We start from the raw sequence: 22,896 nt of genomic DNA on the forward strand, positions 1-22,896 counted from the left end.
TGTTATCATTGTCAGTGATGATGACTATGTTAGGCTCACAAGGCATGATCAGTCTAGTTGGGTGATTGATTGAGGTGCTTTATTCCATGTTATTTCACATGAGGACTTCTTTACATCCTACACACTTGGTGACTTTGGCAATGTGAGGATGGGAAATGATGGTGTGTCCAAGATTGTGGGAATGGAAGATGTTTGCTTTAAGACCAACACTGGTTGCAAGCTTGTTCTTAAAAATGTGAGACATGTTCCAGACATTCATTTTAACTTGATTTCCACTGGGAAGCTTGATGATGAAGGCTACAAAATCAATTTGGTGATGGAAAATGGAAACTCACCAAAGGTTCATTGATAGTGGCAAGAGGAATGAAGTGTTCCACTCTTTATATGATGGTAGCAAAGCTAAGTAAAGGCGATGTCAATGCAATTGAGAAAGAGATCTCTACATAGCTATGGCACAAGAGGCTTGGTCATATGAGTGAGAAAAACATGCAAGTTCTAGCCAGGAAAAATCTCTTTCCTGAGGTGAGAGGTACACAACTCAAAACTTGTATTCATTGTTTAGCCGAAAAACAACATAAATTAACTTTCAATAGATTTCTTGCATCTAGAAAATCATATGTTCTAGATTTAGCATACTCTGATGTTTGTGGGCCAATGAAAGTTAGTACACTTAGCGGTGCACGTTATTTTGTCACTTTTATTGATGATCATTCTAGAAAAGTTTGGGCTTATGCTTTGAGAACTAAAGATTATGTGTTGGAAGCATTTAAGGTTTTTCAAGTTAATGTTGAAAAGGAAACTGGGAGATCTTTGAAGTGTATCCGGTTAGATAATGGTGGTGAATGCAGGGGTCCATTTGAAGATTACTACAAGAAGATTGGCATCAAGCATGAAAGAACTATTCCCATGACACCTTAACAAAATGGTGTGGCAGAGAAAATGAATAGAACAATTATGGAAAGAATCAGGTGTATGCTCTCTCATGCAAAACTGCCTAAATCTTTTTGAGGTAAGGCAATGAGAACTGCAGTTGATCTAATCAACCTTTCTTCTTTAGCTCCACTTAGTGGTGATATACCAGACAAAGTTTGGATAGGGAAAGATGTTTCTTATGGGCATTTGAAGGTGTTTGGCTATAGAGCATTTATGCACATTCCTAAAGATGGGAGATCAAACTTTAATGGAAAGACAAAGCAGTGCATCTTTCTTGGATATGGCCATGAAGAGTTTGGATATAGATTGTGGGATCCAATTGACAAAAAGGTAGTACGAAGCAAAGATGCAATCTTCTTTGAAGATCAAACCATCGAAGACCTTGATAGAGGAATTGAGAAGCCAACTTCCACAAATGAGTATCCAATAATCTTGGATCCAGTCCCTCTACCCATGGTGCATGATGACAGGGGAGATGTACAAGAAGATGTTGGTGATATAGTTGGTGATGATATTATGGATTTAGAAGAGCAAGATGATGAGCAAGAGGAACAAACACCCCCTAAACCACCAATAGAACCACAGTTGAGGAGATCTTCTAGGGAGCGTCAGACTTCAACAAAGTACTCTCTTAATGAGTATGTGATACTTATAGATAGGGGAGAACCAGAGTGCTACCAAAAAGCTACAACTCACAAGTATAAAGGGGAGTGGTTGAAAGCCATGCAAGAAGAGATGAAATTCTTACATGAGAACCATACTTATGAGTTGGTGAAATTGCCTAAGGAAAAGAGAACACTCAAGAACTAATGGGTCTACAAATTGAAGATAGAAGAAGGAAACTCACAGCCTAGGTACAAGGCAAGATTTATTGTGAAAGGTTTTAGCAAAAAAAACGGGAATTGATTTTGAAGAAATATTTTCACCCATAGTGAAGATGTCATCTATATGGGTTGTTCTTAGTTTGGCCGCAAGCTTGAACTTAGAGGTTGAACAACTTGATTTGAAGACAGCTTTTCTTCATGGTAACTTGGAGGAAGAGATCTACATGGACCAACCTGAGGGGTTCAAAGTGAAAGGCAATGAGAACTTAGTTTGCAAACTAAAGAAGAGCTTATATGGGTTGAAGCAAGCACCACGAAAATGGTACAAAAAGTTTGATTCCTTCATGGTTGATCATGATTACAAGAGGACTACTTTAGATCATTGTGCGTTTGTGAAGAGATTCTCAAATGGCGACTTCATCATTTTGCTGCTTTATATGGATGACATGTTGATAGTTGGACATGACACGAGCAAAACTGAGAAGTTGAAGAAAGAGCTTAGCAAGTCCTTTGCTATGAAGGATTTGGGTCCTGCGAAGAAAATACTTGGCATGAAGATTACCCGTGACAAGAAGAATTGTAAGATTTTGCTGTCACATGAGAGATACATTGAGAAAGAACTTGAAAGATTTCACATGGACAAGGTGAAATTAGTGAGTACTCCACTTGCAAATCACTTCAAACTTAGCTTGAAGCAGTGTTTAGCAAGTGAGAAAGAAAAAGAAGAAATGAAGAAAGTTCCCTATGCATCCACCATTGGTAGTTTGATGTATGCGATGGTGTGCACCAGGCCAGATATAGCTTATGCGGTTGGCGTTGTGAGTAGATTTCTTTCCAATCCTGGAAAAGATCATTGTGCTGTAGTGAAATGGATTCTTAGGTATCTTAGAGGCACTTCCAAGATGCGTTTATGTTTTGGAGAAGGAAAATCTCTGCTAGAAGGCTCCACAAATGCAGACATGGCTGGAGACATCGATTTTAGGAAGTCCACATTAGGGTACTTGATGACTTTTTGAAGAGAAGCTATTTCTTGGCAGTCAAAGTTGTAAAAATGTGTTGCTTTATCTACCACGAAAGTTGAATACATCGCAGTAGCAGAGGGATGCAAGGAGATGTTATAGATCAAAAAAGACTTTTACATGAATTGGGGTTAAAGCAAGAGAAATATGTTGTCTTATGTGACAACCAAAGTGCTATCCACTTGAGCAAGAATCCGACATTTCACTCGAGGTCAAAGCACATTGATGTGAGGTATTATTGGATACGTGATGTCTTAAAAGAAAATTTGCTTTAACTTGAGAAGGTTCACACCGATGAGAATGGGTCAGATATGATGACTAAATCGTTGTCCAAGGAGAAACGTGATTTTTGTAGAACTAAGGTGGGGTTGGTTGTGCCCCCCACCTAAGTCGGGAGGGGGAGATTTGTTGAGTGGGTCCCTCCTTAATTGGGTGGGTCACACAAAGACTCTCTAGAGTCAATATTATTATTATATATATTCGCTTGTAAAGCTTCTCAAAGAAGCTTTAGTTTGTATTTGCAAGTCAAAAAATGAAAAAGAAGTAAAAGAGGCTTTTGTCTTTAATGTTTTGCACATAGCAACAAAAAGAAACAGAGGAGCCGAGAGAGAGAAGTGAAAAAGAGGAGAAAAACTTAGGGTTTCTTCCGTAGTTCAAATCAAGATTGGATAGTCATTTCTTGCCAAATTTTGATGAAATTTCAGCATGCTGATCATGAAAGCAAGCTCTACATTTTGATCGAAGTTGATCTTGTCAAAGCTCTCTTGGATTGGTCGTTTAGGATATCTACTGTGGTAAGACCTAAACTTTATCTTTTATTAATTTTGTTGAAACTCACCTTTGTAGTGATGATATAATTGTTGATTAGCAATCCAAGAATATTCTCTTGATGATTGTATGCTTGTAGTTGTGACTAGAGATGATATCTTGTAGCCACATTATTTTATATTGGAAGTTGATTCAAAATTGGACCAGTGGATGAAGACAATTTTGCGTGAATTTGGTGTTTTGTGATTGTTTTTGTGCCTTTAATTTTAGTCATATTATTGTTTGTATTTTGTGATTTATTACCTATTTTTTAATTATATAAGGAGAGAAAAATATAAGAGTTTTTCCACCACTTTCATGTGATGACGTACAGATAATTCAACATTGAACTATTTTGATTTTGATTGCAAAAAGTATAGATATAGGTACTGTGACACTGACTTACATTGCATGACTAGAAAGTAGAATTTTGAAATTTGCTCGAAAATGGCGTTTACTTGAGAAGTGTTTGGTAACGTATATTTTTAGTTCATGTTTTTTTATAAATTTGTAAGGGTAAATTACATAAATAGTCTTTGTAGTTTGGGACTTGTGTCACTTTGATCCCTGACTTTTCAATTATGACACATTTGATTCTAAATTTTAAATCTTGTTCCAAATAAGAAAAATTGAAGATATCATTAGATTTTTCAAGGGTAAAATTGTTAATTTAATAAAATATAAAATAATTTGACAAAAATAAATGTCAAACAAATATTTTTGAATTTTTAAAAATTATTTCTATCCACTAAAACTAAAATTATGCAAAATTGATAAATCTTTTAGACATTTATTTTTTTTTACCATATTAATTTTTATTATGTGTTCGGATATGATCATGTAAAATTAATTTAAAAAAATTAATCATGTAATTTTTATTAATTTTACATAATTTTATCATTGGTGGATAAAAATAATTTTAAAAAAATTAAAAATATTTTTTTGACATTTATTTTTGTCAAACTAGTTTATATTTTATCAAATTGACGATTTTACCCTTGAAAAATCTAATGATATTTTTAATTGTCCTTATTTGGAACTACATTCAAAATTTAGGGTCAAATGTGTCACAATTGAAAAGTCAGGGACCAAAGTGATATAAGTCCCAAATTATAGGGACTATTAGTGTAATTAACCCAATTTGTAATTAGGTTTTTGTTTACATGTTGAAAAATAAAAATTACAAATATGTTTGATTTGAACAAAATATTTGATAGTTTTTAAAAGCCAAAAAAAAAACTTGTTTGTTAAGGTCTTAAATATTTGTGTACTAGTGGGTGTGTATACTCACCCCATAAGTGTGTTTTTAAATCTCTAAAATATACATTTAGATTTTGATTTAAAAATAAATATGTTATGTATTGCTTAAGTGAAAAAGATATTTTTTTTCAAAACCAAAGTATTAAGTTCAAGTTCTATCTTTCTCTTTATATAAAGACCAACTATAAATGTATTTCGAAAAAACTCAAATATAGGACATTTTTGTGTCAACAACAGTTACCAACATTTTTTTTAAAAAAAAAAATTGAATTACCAACAAATTAAAAATATAAAAGGTATTTTGAAAAAGGGACTTTTATTGATAAATCTCATTTAGAAGTGTTCGAACCCAAGAAGTCTATGAAGGAATTTTTTTAACCCACTTAGTCCCATGTATTTTTATTTTTATTCCATAAAGTCATTTTCCTTGATTTACACTTTTTTTTAGACTCTTATACCATTATATTTAATATTGATAGGAGGAGAGAGAAGGAAAAAGATCAAGGCATAGGAAATTTCATATACAAATAAAATAACATTGATGTTATTATTTTATATTATTATATAATGTGAATATATTTTTAATTGACAACACATTAAAAATAATATGAACATTCTCTCTCATCTGATGTGAATATATTTTTAATTGACAACACATTAAAAATAATGTGAACATTCTCTCTCATCTGACGTGAACGTTCACAACACCTTTTCGAAAAATTCTCTTTCATCTAATATAGTGATGTGAACGTTCACAATATGTGAACCTTCTTACTTTTAATTGACAACACACTAAAAATAACGTTTATTATATTTTTAATCGACAACACATTTTTATTCACAACATGTAGTATATGAACGTTCACAACATATGAACATTCTCTCTCATCTAATGCAGTGATGTGAACGTTCACAATCGTATGTTTTAGTATAAGTATTCACATCATGTAATTGACAATATAATGACAAAAATTTATTTCAAATTAATGTGGATATAATGATGTGAATATTTATTTCAATTACATGATGTGAATATTCACATCATATAATTGACAACACAATGACCAAAATTCATTTCAAATTAATATAAATATAATGACAGTTAACATCTTGATACATGGGAACTATCAAAACATAATGACAATCAACCTTAAATATCAACATTAATAGGGAACTTGAGAGATTGAAGGTATTTTGATCTGACTTAATGGAATAATAAAAAAGAATATGGATTAGATGAAATAAAACTCTTAGAAAGAGAATTTATCAAAAAAGCTTCCTTTGAAAAAACTCCAAATATAAAACATTCAAAAATGATTTGGACCACTAAAAAAAGACCTCTAATGCATCTCTAATTTGTCTTTTTGTTCCCTCTTTTTTGTCTTTTACTTCTCTGTTTTTTTTTTCTTTTTTTTTTTTATATAGGTGATAGCTCATTAGAGCTGCACTGTTGCAGCTCTAATTAGAGCTCCGGAGCATGACCCTAAAACATTTTGTGTCAACAACCAACTATAATATTGGCGACCCATTTAGTTGCAATATAATTTTACTAATAAACCACATCTTACGCAAATATATACATATATATATTATTTTTGCATAATTGTATTATTATTAATTATTTTTAAATTATATCGACTCAATCTTATAAAAAAAAAATTAAATAATCATCCCTCTACACATGAAACATTGAATCAAAATATAAAATTAAAACTTTTAGATAAAAAAACAAAAACATTAATTTCTAATAATTAGTATCAATTACAAATCCTAGTGTGTATAAATAAATAAATAAAATGTAGAGAAAGAATCAACAAGCGACTCAATCACATTTAGCCTCCGTTTGGCAAGTTGGGTTAGGGGGCTTTTTTTACTATTTTAGTCACAAAAACAAAATAGGTTATTTTAGTCACAAAAAACAAAACATCACATCCAATCCATAATCATTACACTCTTCTCTCACAAAAAAAGTCAAAAAGTCATTCCCAAACCAAGCTTTTTAGCCCAGGCTAAAATAGACAAAAAAAAAAAAAAAAAACAAAAACAAAAAGCCAACCCACTTAGTGAGAAAAATAATTTTTTTTAATTTTTAATATCGTTCTATCATGGACGTTTTTAATTACTGTCAAATCAAACTCATACAACAAAAATATTTATATATATTTTTATCTTAATTTTCACTTTTATACTAGTAAAAATTGATTTTGCATTTTATAATTTTTTATGAAAATTTTGTTAGTATATATTAGTCGCCAATAAAAATCTCAAGTCCCTGATAAACATGTCACTTGTACTACAAAATCGAGAAGCTAAAAGATAATTAATCTCCCTTAGTATACACTGATCAGATAAGTTGACAGCCCAGACATTGAAATTAAAACCCAATCCCAATTAGTTTTCAATTTCCAGCTAAAAACTATTATGCTCCATTAGTTTTGAAGAAAATAGACTTCCCACCATAGCTTGCAATCTCTCAGCTGGAATATTCATTAGGAAGATTTTTTCAACAGGTTGGGTTTGTGTCTGAATTTAATTACTGGTGCTGTCACCTCCAAGCTCGGCCTCAAGAAATCCAGTCTTATTGAGGTGGTTAACGTCGCCCCATGTTTTTATGATCCATTCTTCTTGTTTGGATAAGTGAAATAGATTAACGGACGCGTTAAGAATCTTCCTCTGCAACTGTTCTGTTGGAGCAGCTCGCTTGTGAAGTGCTCGGATGACTCCACCATGAGTAACTACTACTACTCTCTCACCTGCAATGGAATATACAAAACAAATTGGAAACAAAAAATGGAATGCATTGGGCCAAAGCACCATCTATCCACCTTAAAAAAAACTTGCGTACGAGGAGGTATTGTCCGCAAAACTTTTTGATAAACAACACAGAATTTGTATGAATGTAACTATGTTTCAATTAAAATGAAGAGAATTGCTACTCCCATCATTGTGTGAAAAGAACTAGGATGCATTATGAACAATTAAGTCAATGTGAGAAAAGAAGCCCAAGAGCAGCAATAATTGTGAAACTTTACCTGTATGCTTCATACCAATACTCTGCAATGAAGATGTGCACCGGTTAAAGAGTTGGTCAAGACTTTCTCCACCACCCTGAAAATCACAAAAAGTGGGATTCTGATGGTACCGTACTAAGCACACCTTAAAGCAAGATAGAGTTCATAAATGCACTAACTAAACATTTCTGATTTCTCCCCCAAGGTTTTCCAAGATAGATATTGAAATGGAAAAAGAAACCAACTTTGATTTTAAAAATCCAATCAACAACCATACTTTGAACTTGGTTTAATTGCTTACTGGGATTTCCTGATCAGTCCTGGCAGACAGAGATGCTAGATATGCATCTGGCCTAAGCTTGGCTGCTTTATGAAATACAAAACCTTGAAGATCTCCAAGATGTCGTTCCCTCAGATTTGGGTCTTGTATAACCTAAAAACATAACAAGAAAAAAATTAAAACAAAATGTGCATGTCTAATTTTGCCGGTCTTGAGAAGCATGTCTAGCCCGTTCTATTTCATAATACTCCTATAATTTTATCCACCCGCAAACCTCACCCCAAAGGTTTTGCTTATTTAGTCAAGTTCCATAGTTTTATTCTTAATCAAGTTTAATCACCTTAACTTCCAAAGCCTCTTCTAGGAATCCCTACATATCTCAATGTTCAACCATCTTGACATTGTGTTTGACCTCTCTGTCTCCACCTTAATCAAGGCATTAATTTTTTTTTCAAAGTGTAATTTTCTCCAAACATTCAATCAGAGTACACCAACGTAGCAAAGTTATTCCCCCTAGCAAATAGGGGACTCTGCTGTTTCCAAAGCATGTCCTAGCCTATAGAACGGTTATTCTTTTATTTATTTATTTATTTTGTTTCTTGAATCATAATACCTCAGGCACACCACATTTGCTTGCTATAATACGAGCAGTCTCAAGAGCTCTCTTTAAATCAGATGCGTACACGGCAGAAATTACCGTCTCTTTAGAGAGTCGATCAGCCACCTTCAGGAAAAGCAGGTAGTTTAACAAGCATGCAGTTCTTATAAAGAAATAAATAATCTCAGCAAGGTAGACTTACTGCAGCTGCTTGTTGTCTCCCTACTTCATTCAGTTCGACATCCAGGTGTCCCTAATTATTAGGCATATATCAAATAAATAAATAAATAAATAAATGCACAAAAAATACATTACAAAGAAACAATATAATTAATACAGTACATTACTCATCAAACCGTAAAGAATAGTAAACTACAGAACACCATGATATTTTGATATCACACGGTTTTATAAATGTTCTTAGAGAATAACAACCTTTAAACAGAATAGGTTACAAAAGAATGATGACAAAGTTACTTTGTAAAATTTGACAAAAATATATTTGCCTCGTAATAATGACAACATAGTGGTTCTTAGGCCTCGTTTGGGAACAGACTAATTTAGTAACTTTTTGGCTATTTGGCTAAAAAAGTAGGTAAAAAAAACTTATATGTTTGGGATGACTTTTTGACTAATTACGAAAAGATGTGCAAAAGTAGAGAGAAAAGAGAATCTTTGATTTTTTGGTATGAGTTGTTGGCTTTTTGGCTAAAAATGTAACTTTTTGGCTTTTTGGCTAAAAAGGTAAGTCTCCAAACGGGGCCTTAATATTGCCAGTGCATCCCTTGAGTGGAAAGGCTAGAACAGTAGTGAGCCACATGAAAATGGTCTCACACAACACTAAATGGAAATGGTTAAAAATCTAATCAAATATACATATATAGATCATCTACCCACTTTGAATACAAAGACTTCAAATGGTCCAAAAATAGTTGCATCAACGGAAAGAAGAGACTAGCATCATATTTAATAATTATGCCTCCAAGTGTCAAATAATCAAAGAGACAAACCTTCTACACAAAGAGGAATGAGAGAATGCAACATGATGATAATACAAAAACTCGTGATTTCAAAGCAAATGATGCATCTTGTTGAATTTGAAGAAATCATTTAGATCAATTTGGGAAAGGATAGTGACTTAATTTAATAAATACTTGGTCACCTAGGGAAAGAAGGAAAATGCTATATGCCCCAAACTTTTTACCAAACAAATGACCAAATATCTTATATGGGTGTGGGGTACACAAACATTTGATCATTTGTTTGATAGAAAATTTGGTATACCTAGCATTACCCGGAAAAGAAAACTAGTGAGATGTGATGATAGAAGGAAAAGAACATATGACAAGGCCAAATTTTATTGAACAAGATTAGAGCTTGAATGTGACAATGCAAGTGTTCTAATTCTGGAGTGCATGAGTAATTCCACAACCTTTTTTCCATCCTTCAATTCACCAATTTCATTACCAAGTATCAACCCTTGGTGTAGGCTGTTTGGGAACTTTAATGAGGTCTTTCAACTTGACTTCAAATTATATCAATAATAATATTTCTGTGTAAACATCTACAGTTTCCAATCTCTTTCAAATTTTAATTTTTGGAAGGCCAATGTGTGATGTCTCAGATAGTGTGTTTTACCAAATTTTGGAAGACAATGGGACTGTAGGGGGGGACAACTTGAAGCTGAAAGATTGCGATGGGAGAATTTCATATGAATGGGAAACGGCAACAATAATTACAAATCAATGGAGTGCAACAGAGAATGCTATTTTTGAGTGGTTGTGAGAATTATTTTTGAATAATGTCTCACTTGCACTCCATTGATTTGCAATTATTTGGGCAGCTTCCCATAGTAACACAAGTTGTCTTTTCTTTCAAAAAAGTTTAACGGGCGATGGTGCATAGTGTACTAACTTAGTTATGACATTACTAGTGATATCATTCATTATATAAATTATAAATATTAAAAATCTTTAAAATTGTGCTACAATATTAATTAATACACTAATTGATAAATTTAATTGGTGCATATAGTATCATTCAAATGTTTGATTTAATTACATGATGACTGACAAGACAGAGACAAAGAAATTAATTAAAGTAACATCTTAGATTTTGAAGAATAACAATGTTAGGTATCATGAAAAATCTTTCATGAAAATAATAATAAAAGTTTTGTGATCCTTGAATTACACTTAGAATAAAGCACAACACACTAATCAAACTAATCCAAAGATTATTTTCATGAAAAAATTTTAGAAAAAGGGTGACCTGAACTCTGCCCTCGGCATTCCAAGCAGTTTCGCCATGACGAACCACCACAATCTCAGCATAATCAGAGTTGGCATTGGCAATGTTCGATTCGGCCATATTCAGAGAGAGAGAGAGAGAGAGAGGAATGGCGGCTAAAGTTGGAGGTTATTTATTGTGGTGGGTGGTTGTTGAAGAACAGTTGGAACGCACTGAACGTGCGGAGTCTGTACGCTAACGACGAATTCGAATTTGTTCCCTGCGGAGGAAGAGGGTTTGGTTACAAGTTCAGCATCATCTCATCTGATACAACCCAAGAAGACCACACCCCCACTTCGATTTCTCAATTTTGATTGTAACAACATTTCGATTATGTGGCGCCTTGAGGTTAGTTAGGGTTTTCGCCGTACAATTATTTTGTAAATTATATTTATCCTGCTGATTATTAATCAGGATGGAGTAACCAACACCTTCATAATTAAAGAAAACTTTACAAACAAATAAATTATATAAATAATAAGGACTTTTCTTAAGTGTGTAACTTATACCTTACACTTACGCCTTTCTGTTTGCTGTCCTGTTTTATGTTTACACCTTCCACTTACACCTTTTGTGTTGGTTGCATATGATTTGCAATCTTAAGTGTTACACATCATAACAGCACCCAAATAATAAATGCTACGGGGGGAAATAGAAAAATAAAAAAATAAATGATATCCAAGCCAAGCAAAATGTTTAAAAAGAGAACACTTCGATTCTTAATATTGAGTCAATCATACTTTATAAAAATGACACAAATAATTTAGGATAGATTACAAATACATCCTTTAAATTTGCTTAAAGTATAGATTGTTTTCTGTAATTTGAAAAATTACAAATATTCTATTGTCAGATGTTTTATTTAACATAATTAAAAAAATAAAATTTATAATTGTTCCTGTATACAATAATGACATTACCTAAATTATTAATTGAAACATATTTATAATATCATTAAAAACTGTTAATTGGCTTGATGATTTATAATAAAATGGACGATTTGTTATGAAATTAGAAATACCAGTGGGTGAAATGTAATTTTCAGAACGACATGGAGCGATTCATATTTTAATCAAACCTCAAGGAGTGTATTTGTAATTTATCCAATAATTTACCTTATTTTTATTTTTGGGCAAAAATTGACTACCTTAATTTAGGGAAAGAGTTTCTCTCATTCTTCTATCACCCAACTGTATTCTCATTTGAAACACTCTTAACTAATATCATCCGTAGAAATTGCTAATAAAGCTAACACATGGAATCGGACCCAACCCAAACCCATCACATGCTCAATTATTAAAAAAAAATTCAACATATATAAAATAGATTGAAAAATTATTTTTCATTCACATTTATCAATCATACATCAGTTGACCCAATCCAAACCCATCACATGCTCAATTATTGAAAGAACATCAACACAAAAATTAGATTATTTTTGTTCACATTTATTAACCATACGCCGGTTGATCCTACTACTACCGTTTTAAAGACGGCAGAATTTTTGGCTGCCTAAGTTAGTTTCCACAACTGAGATTGCTGTTGAGCCTATTGTGGTGAATGAAGGGCCTTTCTCTTGGCTACCCCCTCCCTAGACTTGGTTCCCTAAGGGCTAATTGCGATGTTGCTATTTAGCAAGGGACTAGTAAAGGGGTAGTTGCAGTGCTTGTGGGATGGCAGTCTGGCAGAGGCAAGTTGGCCGATGGTGCAATGCATAAGATTAGGATGTCTTGTGTCACTCAGGAGAGGCTTATGCAGTGAGGTTTGCATGCTTGTTGGCTGCACCGTATAATCTTTCCCTCGTTGAAGTTGAAAGGGATAATAAAAAGGTTATCCAGCTTTGTGTCGGAAGATGTTACACCATGGGATTGTGGGGCTATTCTGGAAGACATTCAGTCAATGGCAAGGCAGAGCTAATGGCGTTGCTCATTGGGTAGCTCAGGCTTCTTTACGATGTCAATTTCCCTTGAATTGGATGGTGGATCCTCCGCCAGCTCTTGTTTCTCGTCTTCTTTACTTCTCTTTGTATGTTTGTTCGATAAAAAATATATATATATATATATATATATATATATAGGGTAAGTTACAATTTATCTCTCTAAAGTTTTATTCATTCTCACTTTGGCTCTTTAAGTTTAATTTTTTTCACTTTGACTTTTCATGTTTGCAATCATTTCCACCTTGGCCCTTTAAATTTAATTTTTCTCACTTTAACCCTTCATGTTTGCAATCTTTCTCACTTTATTCTTAAACTAACTTCCATCCAAAAAACTAACAGAATCTGTCACATCATTAACACATCAGCTCCATGTATGATGTAAAAAATTCACTAAAAATGCAAAAAATAAAAAATAAAAAACAAAAAAATTGGATTTTTTTTTTTTACTATTTAGCGAACTTTTTTTTTAAAATTTATTCATAAACATTATTACATTATAGATGCATTTAGATTAGATGCAACTAAAAAAATAAAAACAAATTTAACTAAAAAAAAAAGTTTATTAAGGACGAAAAAAATGAAAAATATATTTACTCAAATATTTGTATTGTCAATTCTGAAACAAAAATTTACTATCATTTTTTTTCGTCTTTAATGAACTTTTTTCTTTTTTTAGTTAAACTTATTTATTTTTTTTAGCTACATCTAATCTAGATGCATCTATAATGTAATAATGTTTATAAATAAATTTGAAAAAAAAAAAGTTCACTAAAGACAAAAAAAAAATAATTTTTTTGTTTTTTATTTTTTATTTTTTATTTTTTGCATCTCTAGTGAATTTTTTTATATCACATATGAAGCTGATGTGTTAGTGATGTGACAAATTCTGTTACTTTTTTGGATGGAAGTTGGTCTAGGAGTAAAGTGGGAAAGATTACAAACATAAAGGGTCAAAGTGAGAAGAATTGCAAATAAAAAGGACCAAAGTGGGAAGGATTATAAACATAAACGGCCAAAGTGAAAAAAATTAAACTTACAGGGCCAAAGTGAAAAATAAGTAAAACTTCTTAGAGTCAAAGTGTAATTTATCCATATATATAGCTAAAGTTGTCTAATGTCGTGTTTGGTTAGGAGATTTGAAAAGAAATATGAAAAATGAAAGAAAAAATATATGTAAAATTAAGTAAAATATAAATTTATTTACGTTTTATTTTATTTTTTTCTTTCATTTTATAAATCACTTTTCAAATTCTTCTATCAAATCCAACGTAAAAATTATAAAGTCTAGACCATGGCCAAGCGGCAGTTATTCTCGGCCATGTGGCAGTATTATTACAGGAGACATTTGTGGCATTTGTCTAGACCATAAGCCTTATAATATTAATAGAGTGAATGATAATGAAAAAATTATTTGATAATTTCAAAATATATGAGTGATTTTTTATTTCTCAATTTCTTTATACAAATTAATTAACTTTATTTAATTTGTAAAATTTTTTACTATGTCTTTTATTAAAAATATCATAAAAATAATATCACATGTTATTTTGAAATTATTGGATAAGACTTCCTTTGAAATCTCACTAAAATGTTAATTTATTGATTAAAAATAATGTTAAAAGAAAGTTAACGTTTAAAAATTTTGGTATATTCTTAATTTTTTTAATAATATTATTAAATGATATAAGTTGATTTTTAAATAGAAAATAATTTTTTTTAAAACAGAGTATGGAATAATTTTCAATGCCCAAAACATAAAAAGTGAAGCCTCATTTGACAAGTAGTTTATAAGCCAACTTATTGATTTTTTGAATTATTTAAGCCACAATATCTTTTTATTTTTTATACATTCATTTTTGTAATAATTAAAAAAATCAATCAGCTTGTTTGGTTTTAATTTTCAAAAAACAGTTTTTAAAATATTTTATTTTTTTATTTTTTTATTTTAATGTTTTTAATGAATTTTTTAATATTTTAAGTATTTTTTAAAAAAATTTTAGACACACCTACACTTAAAAAGTAGTAATATTTGTGAAAAAAATCTTTAAAAAATTTACTAAATACCAAAAAATACAAAAAAAAAAGAAAAAGAAAATTTAATATATTTTTCGTATTTTTGTGTATTTATTAATTTTTTAAAACATTTTTTTATAAATATTTTACTATTTAGATATATCTAAGTAAGGTGCATTTAAAAAATAAAAAAATTAATTAAAATTTTAAAAATATTCATTAAAAATAAAAAGAATATGAAAAATTTAATTTTTAAAAAATTAAATTAAAAAAACTAAGGCCAAGTTTGGCATGTCCAGGAAAAGTCAAAAAGTCAAAAAGTTACTCAAAAATTTAAAAAGTTAACACTATTCACCAAAAGTCAACAATTACGGTTGCACAACTCCCGATCCTAATTTTCTCCTAGAAACTAATTTTTATAATTTTTTATTACACATTTTTCCATAAAAAGTCAAAAAGTTAACTCAAACATCTATATTTTCTTCCTCAATTTTTTAGGTCAAAAAGACAAAAAGTACACTTGTTTAGAACACCCCAAACAATCCCTAAATCCAAATGGCTGAATTTATTTTTTACTTTCCAAAACAATCCTCATCCTACTATATCAATTCCAGTTCAAAAAAAACGTCTATATCAATTCCGAAAGCAGGAATGACTGATGGATGTAGTAGGATGTAGTCTGTTCTTCTTCATCTTTGCTTAAAAGTTGTACAATAACTTAGTCAGAAACATCTAATCTATCAATCTCTATAGCGAAAAAGTGAACACTGAAATGAATGAACAATAAATAATTTATTCTCCATCCATCATAGCGAGGAGCAATCATTAATGTAGAATTCGTGCTATTATTTGTAGTGCCCTAGATTCGAGGTATTAATTTATGTTAATTTCATAGACTAAGGGGGATTTTGGCAATAACAGTAAAAAGTTATTTTTTTAATTTTTTAACTTTTTTTAAGTCATAAATCAATTTTTTTATTAAAAATAATTCAATTTTTTATTAAAAAAATTAAAAAATTAAAAAGTCAATTTTTTTTTATCAATTTCTCAAAATACCTATAAGATTTAAATTAATAAAGGATTTATGTAAAGGAAATGTCTTCTCTCCCGTTCAATCACGAATTGAAACGTATTGTTGGATTTATAAAAATTCATCACGGGTCTCGTTTCGATAATTTAAATTATTTAGGGCTAGTTTGACATGTACAAAATAAGCCAAAAAGTCAAAAAGTCACTATCTTATTTAAGTCACATCATCTTATTTAAATCACATCACCTCTCTAACACATCATATCAAACCCAACCCAAACCCAACCCAAACCCACCAATAAGTCAAAAAGTGCACTTTTTTAGGACATCCCAAACCAATCCTTAATGTGTAAATTCGTCGAAGACTATATACCTGTAAAAATCAAGTTGATCAAATATCGATAGTTATATGATCAAATCAGTTTTATATGAAAAAAATATAAACAATGAAAAATAAACGACTTACAAAAATCAAATTTGATCACATAGCTATCGATATCCAATCAATCTGCTTTGTTACAAGAATATAATATTCGACGAGTTCTACAAATTGAATGATTCGGATTATCTAAATGGGACCCGTAGTGGGCCCCACTGACCCAACAGTACCCTCCAGTCTGATCACGGACTGGAGGAAAGTCATTCCCTTATGCAAACTTTTATTAAGGCCTCATTTGGGATAAAAATTTGTAACTTGACTTTTTAGTTTTTTTTTTTAATTATTATTTTCGCCTAGTTAAGAAAAAATTATTTGGAATAAATTTTTGACTTTTTTTTATAATTGATTTAATAGTTGTTAGAAAAAAAATGAAATGATTATAGTTTGGATATGTCATTTTGGCCCTATTTGGGAATAAGCTATTTTAGTTGACTTTTTAGCTATTTTAGTTTGGCTAAAAAAGTTATGTTTGGGATGATAGTTGACTTTTTTTTGTAGTTAATTTGATGGTTATGAGAAAAAAGAAAAAAAATTAAAATAATTATGATTTAAATGTGATATTTTGTCTTATTGATTATTTTAATATTTTTTTATTGGTTATTTTAGCCTAAATCCAACTTTCCAAATAGGGTCTTGTCTTATTGACTAAATTAGTCTATTTTGTCTTTTTATTAGTTAATTTAGTCACAACCCATATGCTAAACGAGGCTTAATATTAGTTGGCCACTATGACTCTGTTAAGGGTTTAGTCCCTAAGAGGCGGTTATAGGTTCAACTCTCCCTTTTGGAAATAAGCTCTTGACCCTTTGTAAAGGTGAAAAAACTACTCTCATTGGTATTAATTTAATAACTAACAATTGACTTTTGCCAATAAAAAAATAATAATAATAAAGTATTCAATTGATTAGTCTTATAAACTAGTATTTGAAATTTAAGGAGCTTTTATTATTATTATTACTACTTCTTTTTTTTTTTGGGTTATGTATGGTATCATGGGCCAACTTACGTGCACTACACTAAATCCTTATAGCCTGAACAAGTCTTTTGAAACAAGACTTGCGCCTTACGATCCATGGTCTCAAGATATGCGTTTGTTGGTTAGGAGATTCGAACCTGAGACCTGAGAGGGAGCAAACCTCCAACTCCTAGTCATCACCCATTAGGCCAGCTTACGCGCACTAAACTAAGTCCTTACAGCCCTAACAAGTCTTTCGAAACAGGACTTGCGCCTTACGATCTATGATCCCGAGATATGCGTTTGTTGACTAGGAGATTCGAACCTCGGACCTGGGAGGGAGCAAACCTCCAATCCCTAGTCATCACCTATTAGGCCATCTACCTTGTGGTTAATTTAAGGAGTTAATCTTTATCAAAGTCAACAGTTAATTACTTATTTCTCATTAAAAAGATTGTATTAAATCATTTTATTTCTACTTGCTATAAAATTTGGAGGTTGCTAGACTTGTGGATATGTATTAAATTTTAATGGTTTAATTTGATATAATTATTTTTATATTTATAATTAATATGTTATGATTAAAAAAAAATTCAAATTTATTTGAGTCAATAAAGTAAAGGGTAGCCAATTTTATTTATTTATTTTCTAGAACTTGGAGGTTGCTAGACTTGGAGATATGTATTAAATTTTAATTGTCTAATTTGATATAATTATTTTTATAATTATAATTAATATATGATTGAAAAAAATTCAAATTTATTTGAGACAATAAAGTAAAGGGTAACCAATTTTGTCCCAATTTGGGAAGCCAGTCAAAAGTCAGCTTTTAACTCATTTTTTGCTACATCAATTCTCATATTTTTTACATATTTTTTTAAAAAAAATTAAAAAAATAAAAAATTAATTTTTAACCATCTTTCTAAAACACCTTTTATTTATTTATTTTCTAGAACCAAGGATAGCCAATATGTGGGGTTAGGGAGTTTGGGAACTGTTAAGCCCTAGTTTGACATAAATTTTGTAGGTTAAAGTAGTTATAAAAAGATAAAATAGACTAAAAAATTAATAAAATAAAATATTACATTCAAATTATAATTATTTTATTTTTTTCTTTTAAAAGTTAAAAAAGTTAAAAAATTTATTCTAAACGAAACTTTATAATCCCAAACTAAACTAATCAAGAAATTAAAAAATCAACCGAAGCCTTGTGATCGGATCATGTGTACTAACCAAAACTTTATGGGCTCGTTTGGTTTGATTTTCTGAAAAAATTTTGGGAAATTTTCTCTACAAATAAGTTTTCAAAAATAATGAAACCAAACAAATTTTCCCAAAAAAATTTCTCAAAACTTGTAAACCAAACAAGTTTTCCAAACAAATCTCTCTCTCACACATATCAAATCAATCACTTTTTCCAAAACTCTATCTCAAAATAATTTTCCAAAACATCTTTTAAAAAAAACTAAACCAAACATGTTTTCGTACTTTTTATCTCTAAAACACATCTCTCAAACACAAACCAAACATACCCTATGTTTTTGTACCGATCATGTGAAGCTTTATGTTACATCAGTGCATACGAACTCTTTTGGACCTTGGAATTGCCTAGCCAAAAAGCCTAACCTTTACGCCCCGTTTGTTTGGGATTATAGGGAGGGGATTGAGTTTGACAGTGAGGAGTGAATTGAGAATGAGGTGTTTGTTTTGAGAGATAGGAAGGGGATTAGTAATCCCTTGGTATTAGTAAGGAGGAGGAAGGAAGATTGGTAAGGAGGAGGTAGAGATGGTATTAGAAAAATAGTGAGTGGACTAGAAATTTTTTTATTTTTTATATATTGGAAATTTTTTTTAAAATATAATGTTTCATTTTTTATATTTTTTTATTTGTTTTATTATTTTATATAAAAATAATTTAACAATTCCTCACTATTAATCCCCTCACTATCAATCCCCTCACTATTAATCCCCTCACTATCAATCCCCTCACTATTAATCAATTCCATTCTATCTCTGAAAATAAACGGGACCTTATTTCTTTCAACAACGATAGGGTATTGTAGTGGGTTTAGAGATTTTTTTAGTTAAAATAGTTTAAAAAAATATAAAATAAATTTTTTAATCTAATAAGATAAAATATCACATTTAACTTATAATCATTATATTTTTTCTTTTACAAAAAAATTTAAAAAGTCAAAAGTCCTTCTTAAACCAAACCTCTAAATTTTGAGCTCTAGAGATATGATAAAGTAAAAAAAAAAAAGAAAAAAAAAAAGAAAGAAAGGAAAAGTGACATTAATTGAGTGAAGTCTACTCTTAGAGCTCCTTTAGAATTTATGTTTTAGAGTTTCAAAATATTTTTGCATTTCTTTTCTTTTTAAGATAAACCCGATATAAAATTAGTAAATTAAAATTTATTAATATGCATAAAATAATAATATTAAAAATAAACAGGCCAAATTAATTTTAAATTTGACACAATCTATTTTAATATGCTAATAATTAGTGTAGCAATTTTTGAAGTTGAAATCATTTATAAGCTATTTTAAATGACGATAAGAATAGGAGAAGCAGGGTTACTGTTGTGCGAAAGGCATAACAGTTGCTGTGGTGCCTTAATGTGAGGTTAATTACAGACTTATTTTATGATTTGAATTGTTTATTTTGTAAGATTTGATGATTACTTTCATGGGACTTGAAGGAATATAAATACATCCAAATGATGATATTAGCATGTTTTACAAGAAAGTGGGATTAACAATTCAATTATTATTATTATATTAATACATAAATAAACATAATTTATCTTACATCTCTAACTTAATATCATCACATTAACTATTTTACTATTCAATTATATAATATTCATAATCTCAATCAACTTAATTTAAAAATCAAACATAATAGTTGACCGGATTATTTTAGATATAACTTATTTTTTATTTATTATAAAAAGACATTAAAAATAAATAAAGAAGCAGTGCAATAGAAATAAGTTAATAATCAATTTATTTGGAGTGTCTCCACACAAAAAAAAAAAAAAAAAAAAAGTCTCAAAAAAAAAAAAAAAAAGCATTTTGACACAAACATAATTCGATGGGACACAAACATCACTCCTATTTTGGAACACAATTAGTTAGTTGGGTAAATCATACGCGTGATGAATGTCTATGCACCCTTTTTTTGGGTCAAATCATGCGATCAATAAATCAGCAAGTTCAATCAGTGGGACATCATTGCCCAAAAGTAGAAATGAACGGAGCTGATCTAAATTGGTTATATCACAAAAATTTCTGATTTATTTTTATTTTCGTTTTGGAGTAGAGTAAATCTGCATTTTGTATATGGGAAGCATAAATTGATTTTGATTACAGAATACAAAACGTGTCGACAATTAGACACATTCATTGTTTTGAAAGAGCTGTATGAGAGCATGATGGACCACCATGAATGTCAGATGTACTATTATTACATGTTAAATGTATGCCGATATAAATGGAAAAAATTAAAAATACATGGAGTAGTGAGAAAAAAATTACACTATAAATGTTTTAAAAAAAAAAAAATAACTTCGACATATAAGAAGAGTTTCACCGAGTATAGGCATAAATTTATACTATGCGCACAAAAGAATTGTATTATCATGAAAGTATAAGCCTGCGTTTGGTTGTATTTTGTAAATGTGATTTGAGAGTATGAGTAATATTTTGAGTTTGTGTGTTGTAGAATTATGATTTGAGTGTAGAAAATTTGTTTGGTAAAGAGTTTTGAAAATAATTTTCGAAAAGAGGTTTGATTTGAGTGGGGAATTATTGATGTGACATTTGATATGTGATACAAAAATTTACAACTCATAACTAAACATACAACTCAAAATTATTTTAAAGCATATAAAAAATTTAAAAATTTTCAGAAAATATTTTTCCCGATTATATAAATCAACTGCAAAAAAAAAAAAAAAAAAAAAAAAAATCACTGTTTCGGACAGCCGGCCGGACGACCGGCCGGACGTCCCGTTCCCTCAAACGCCCCCTCTGCAACAAACAGAATGCTTTGACATATAGACAGAGCTTCTGGCAGAGTTTTGGAAAATTAATTCCAAAACTCTTACCAAGCATCATGCTCAAACTCAAGTGTTGAAAACTATTTTCAGAGCACAAACAAACAGAGCCTAATTTTTTTCTCTCTAGTACACTAAAATACAATTTCCCCATATATATATGGTTGCACATACCTCGTACATGTTGGAAAAAATGATTTTTGGGGACTTTAATTTAATATTAAAGTGTGGTGACTTTAATTAAATATTAAAGTAGGTCCTAACCATTTTTTGTGTTGGGTCCAAGTGAGCCAAAAACCATTGGGTTTTGAATAAGAAATTGTCAAGAAATTACTTCATGATGTTAGATTCATGAATAGGATTTTAAAGAGTATTTAAATCTTTTTTCTTGGCTAAAGGGTGTGAATCCTTTGGGCATCCATACTTTTCATTTTGTAGAAAGGGGCTATGGATGCTTGGTGTTTTAATGACTAGCCTTAAAGGCTGGAGGCTTTTCCTCTCTCCCCTATACATATATAAATTGAGACCCTCTTGTCAAGTTTCAAGATAGAAATTTTTGCTTCCATTTTACAAGTCAGTTTGCTTGATAGTTCCTATTGTGAGAGAGTGCTACCATTGTTTTGTTCGCTAAGCTAGACAGATAGTGCTTCTGCCGTAGCTGGTTTTGACCGTCGTATCCTGGGAGACAGACGCCGGGTTTCCTCAAGCACTTGACCCATGAGGCGGCGAAATTTGTTTTAAGGAAACTGCTTCCGTGCAGGTTTCGGTTTTGTCTTTTTACCCTTTATTGTTTTTTGTGTATTTTTGTTGAAATTTAGTTATAATTATCAGCATATGTTCTTGGTATATAATTTGTTTTCTTCATAAATCTATTTATTTAATTTCATAATTTTGAACAATAAGCTTAAAACAGATTTTATATATCTTTTCTATGAAATTGATCGAATAGATTTATATAGACTATTAGGTTAACTTTGTATAATGTTACTAGGAATTGTTGCGGAATTGCTCACTATTTCAATAATTGTAAATTATGCAATGGTACTCTCTAATTGCTTAGTTTAATTAGAATGCTCTATTATAATTTGCATACTTAATGGTATTAGTATGATCTTATTTTATGCGTATGGTTCATCATTTCCCTACCATGATTTGCATGAATTTTAAGGTTATAAAATATAATTTATGGATGTTGCAATTTTGACATGCTAATTCTATTCTAGTCTCAATTTGTTACATGCTTATTATTTTCTAGGCTAGATTACATAATTTAATGTATTTGGAGTTATAGAGTTTTATGAATTGTGTACATGATTAATCTAAATTATCTAATTGTGTGCATTAATATGAATTATTTAATTGGGTGCATTAATCTAAATTATCTAATTGGGTGCATTAATCTGAGTTATTTAATTAGGTGCATTAATCTAAATTATTTAA

General features: G+C 30.4%; 1 protein-coding gene across 2 annotated transcripts; it reads right to left on the reverse strand.

Annotated features, from left to right (window-relative positions):
* Nucleotides 1–7,017: 7,017 nt before the first annotated feature.
* On the reverse strand, nucleotides 7,018–11,414 carry LOC114271169 (Phosphoglycerate mutase family protein). 2 transcript variants are annotated; one of them, XM_082922070.1, is made up of 6 exons: nucleotides 11,004–11,414; nucleotides 8,935–8,985; nucleotides 8,748–8,858; nucleotides 8,156–8,287; nucleotides 7,876–7,951; nucleotides 7,018–7,596 (listed from the first exon to the last, which is right to left on the reverse strand). In XM_082922070.1, the coding sequence occupies exons 1-6, from the start codon at nucleotides 11,100–11,102 to the stop codon at nucleotides 7,373–7,375; spliced, it is 693 nt and encodes a 230-aa protein (XP_082778196.1). In that variant the 5' UTR covers nucleotides 11,103–11,414; the 3' UTR covers nucleotides 7,018–7,372. The 2 variants fall into 2 exon arrangements, with proteins under 2 accessions (XP_082778196.1, XP_082778197.1); XM_082922071.1 differs by lacking the exon at nucleotides 8,748–8,858 and having other exon boundaries at nucleotides 11,004–11,342.
* Nucleotides 11,415–22,896: the final 11,482 nt, after the last annotated feature.

The sequence above is a fragment of the Camellia sinensis genome, chromosome 3, assembly GCF_055761805.1.
Source record: "Camellia sinensis isolate YWXY chromosome 3, ASM5576180v1, whole genome shotgun sequence".
NCBI classification, from domain to species: domain Eukaryota; kingdom Viridiplantae; phylum Streptophyta; class Magnoliopsida; order Ericales; family Theaceae; genus Camellia; species Camellia sinensis.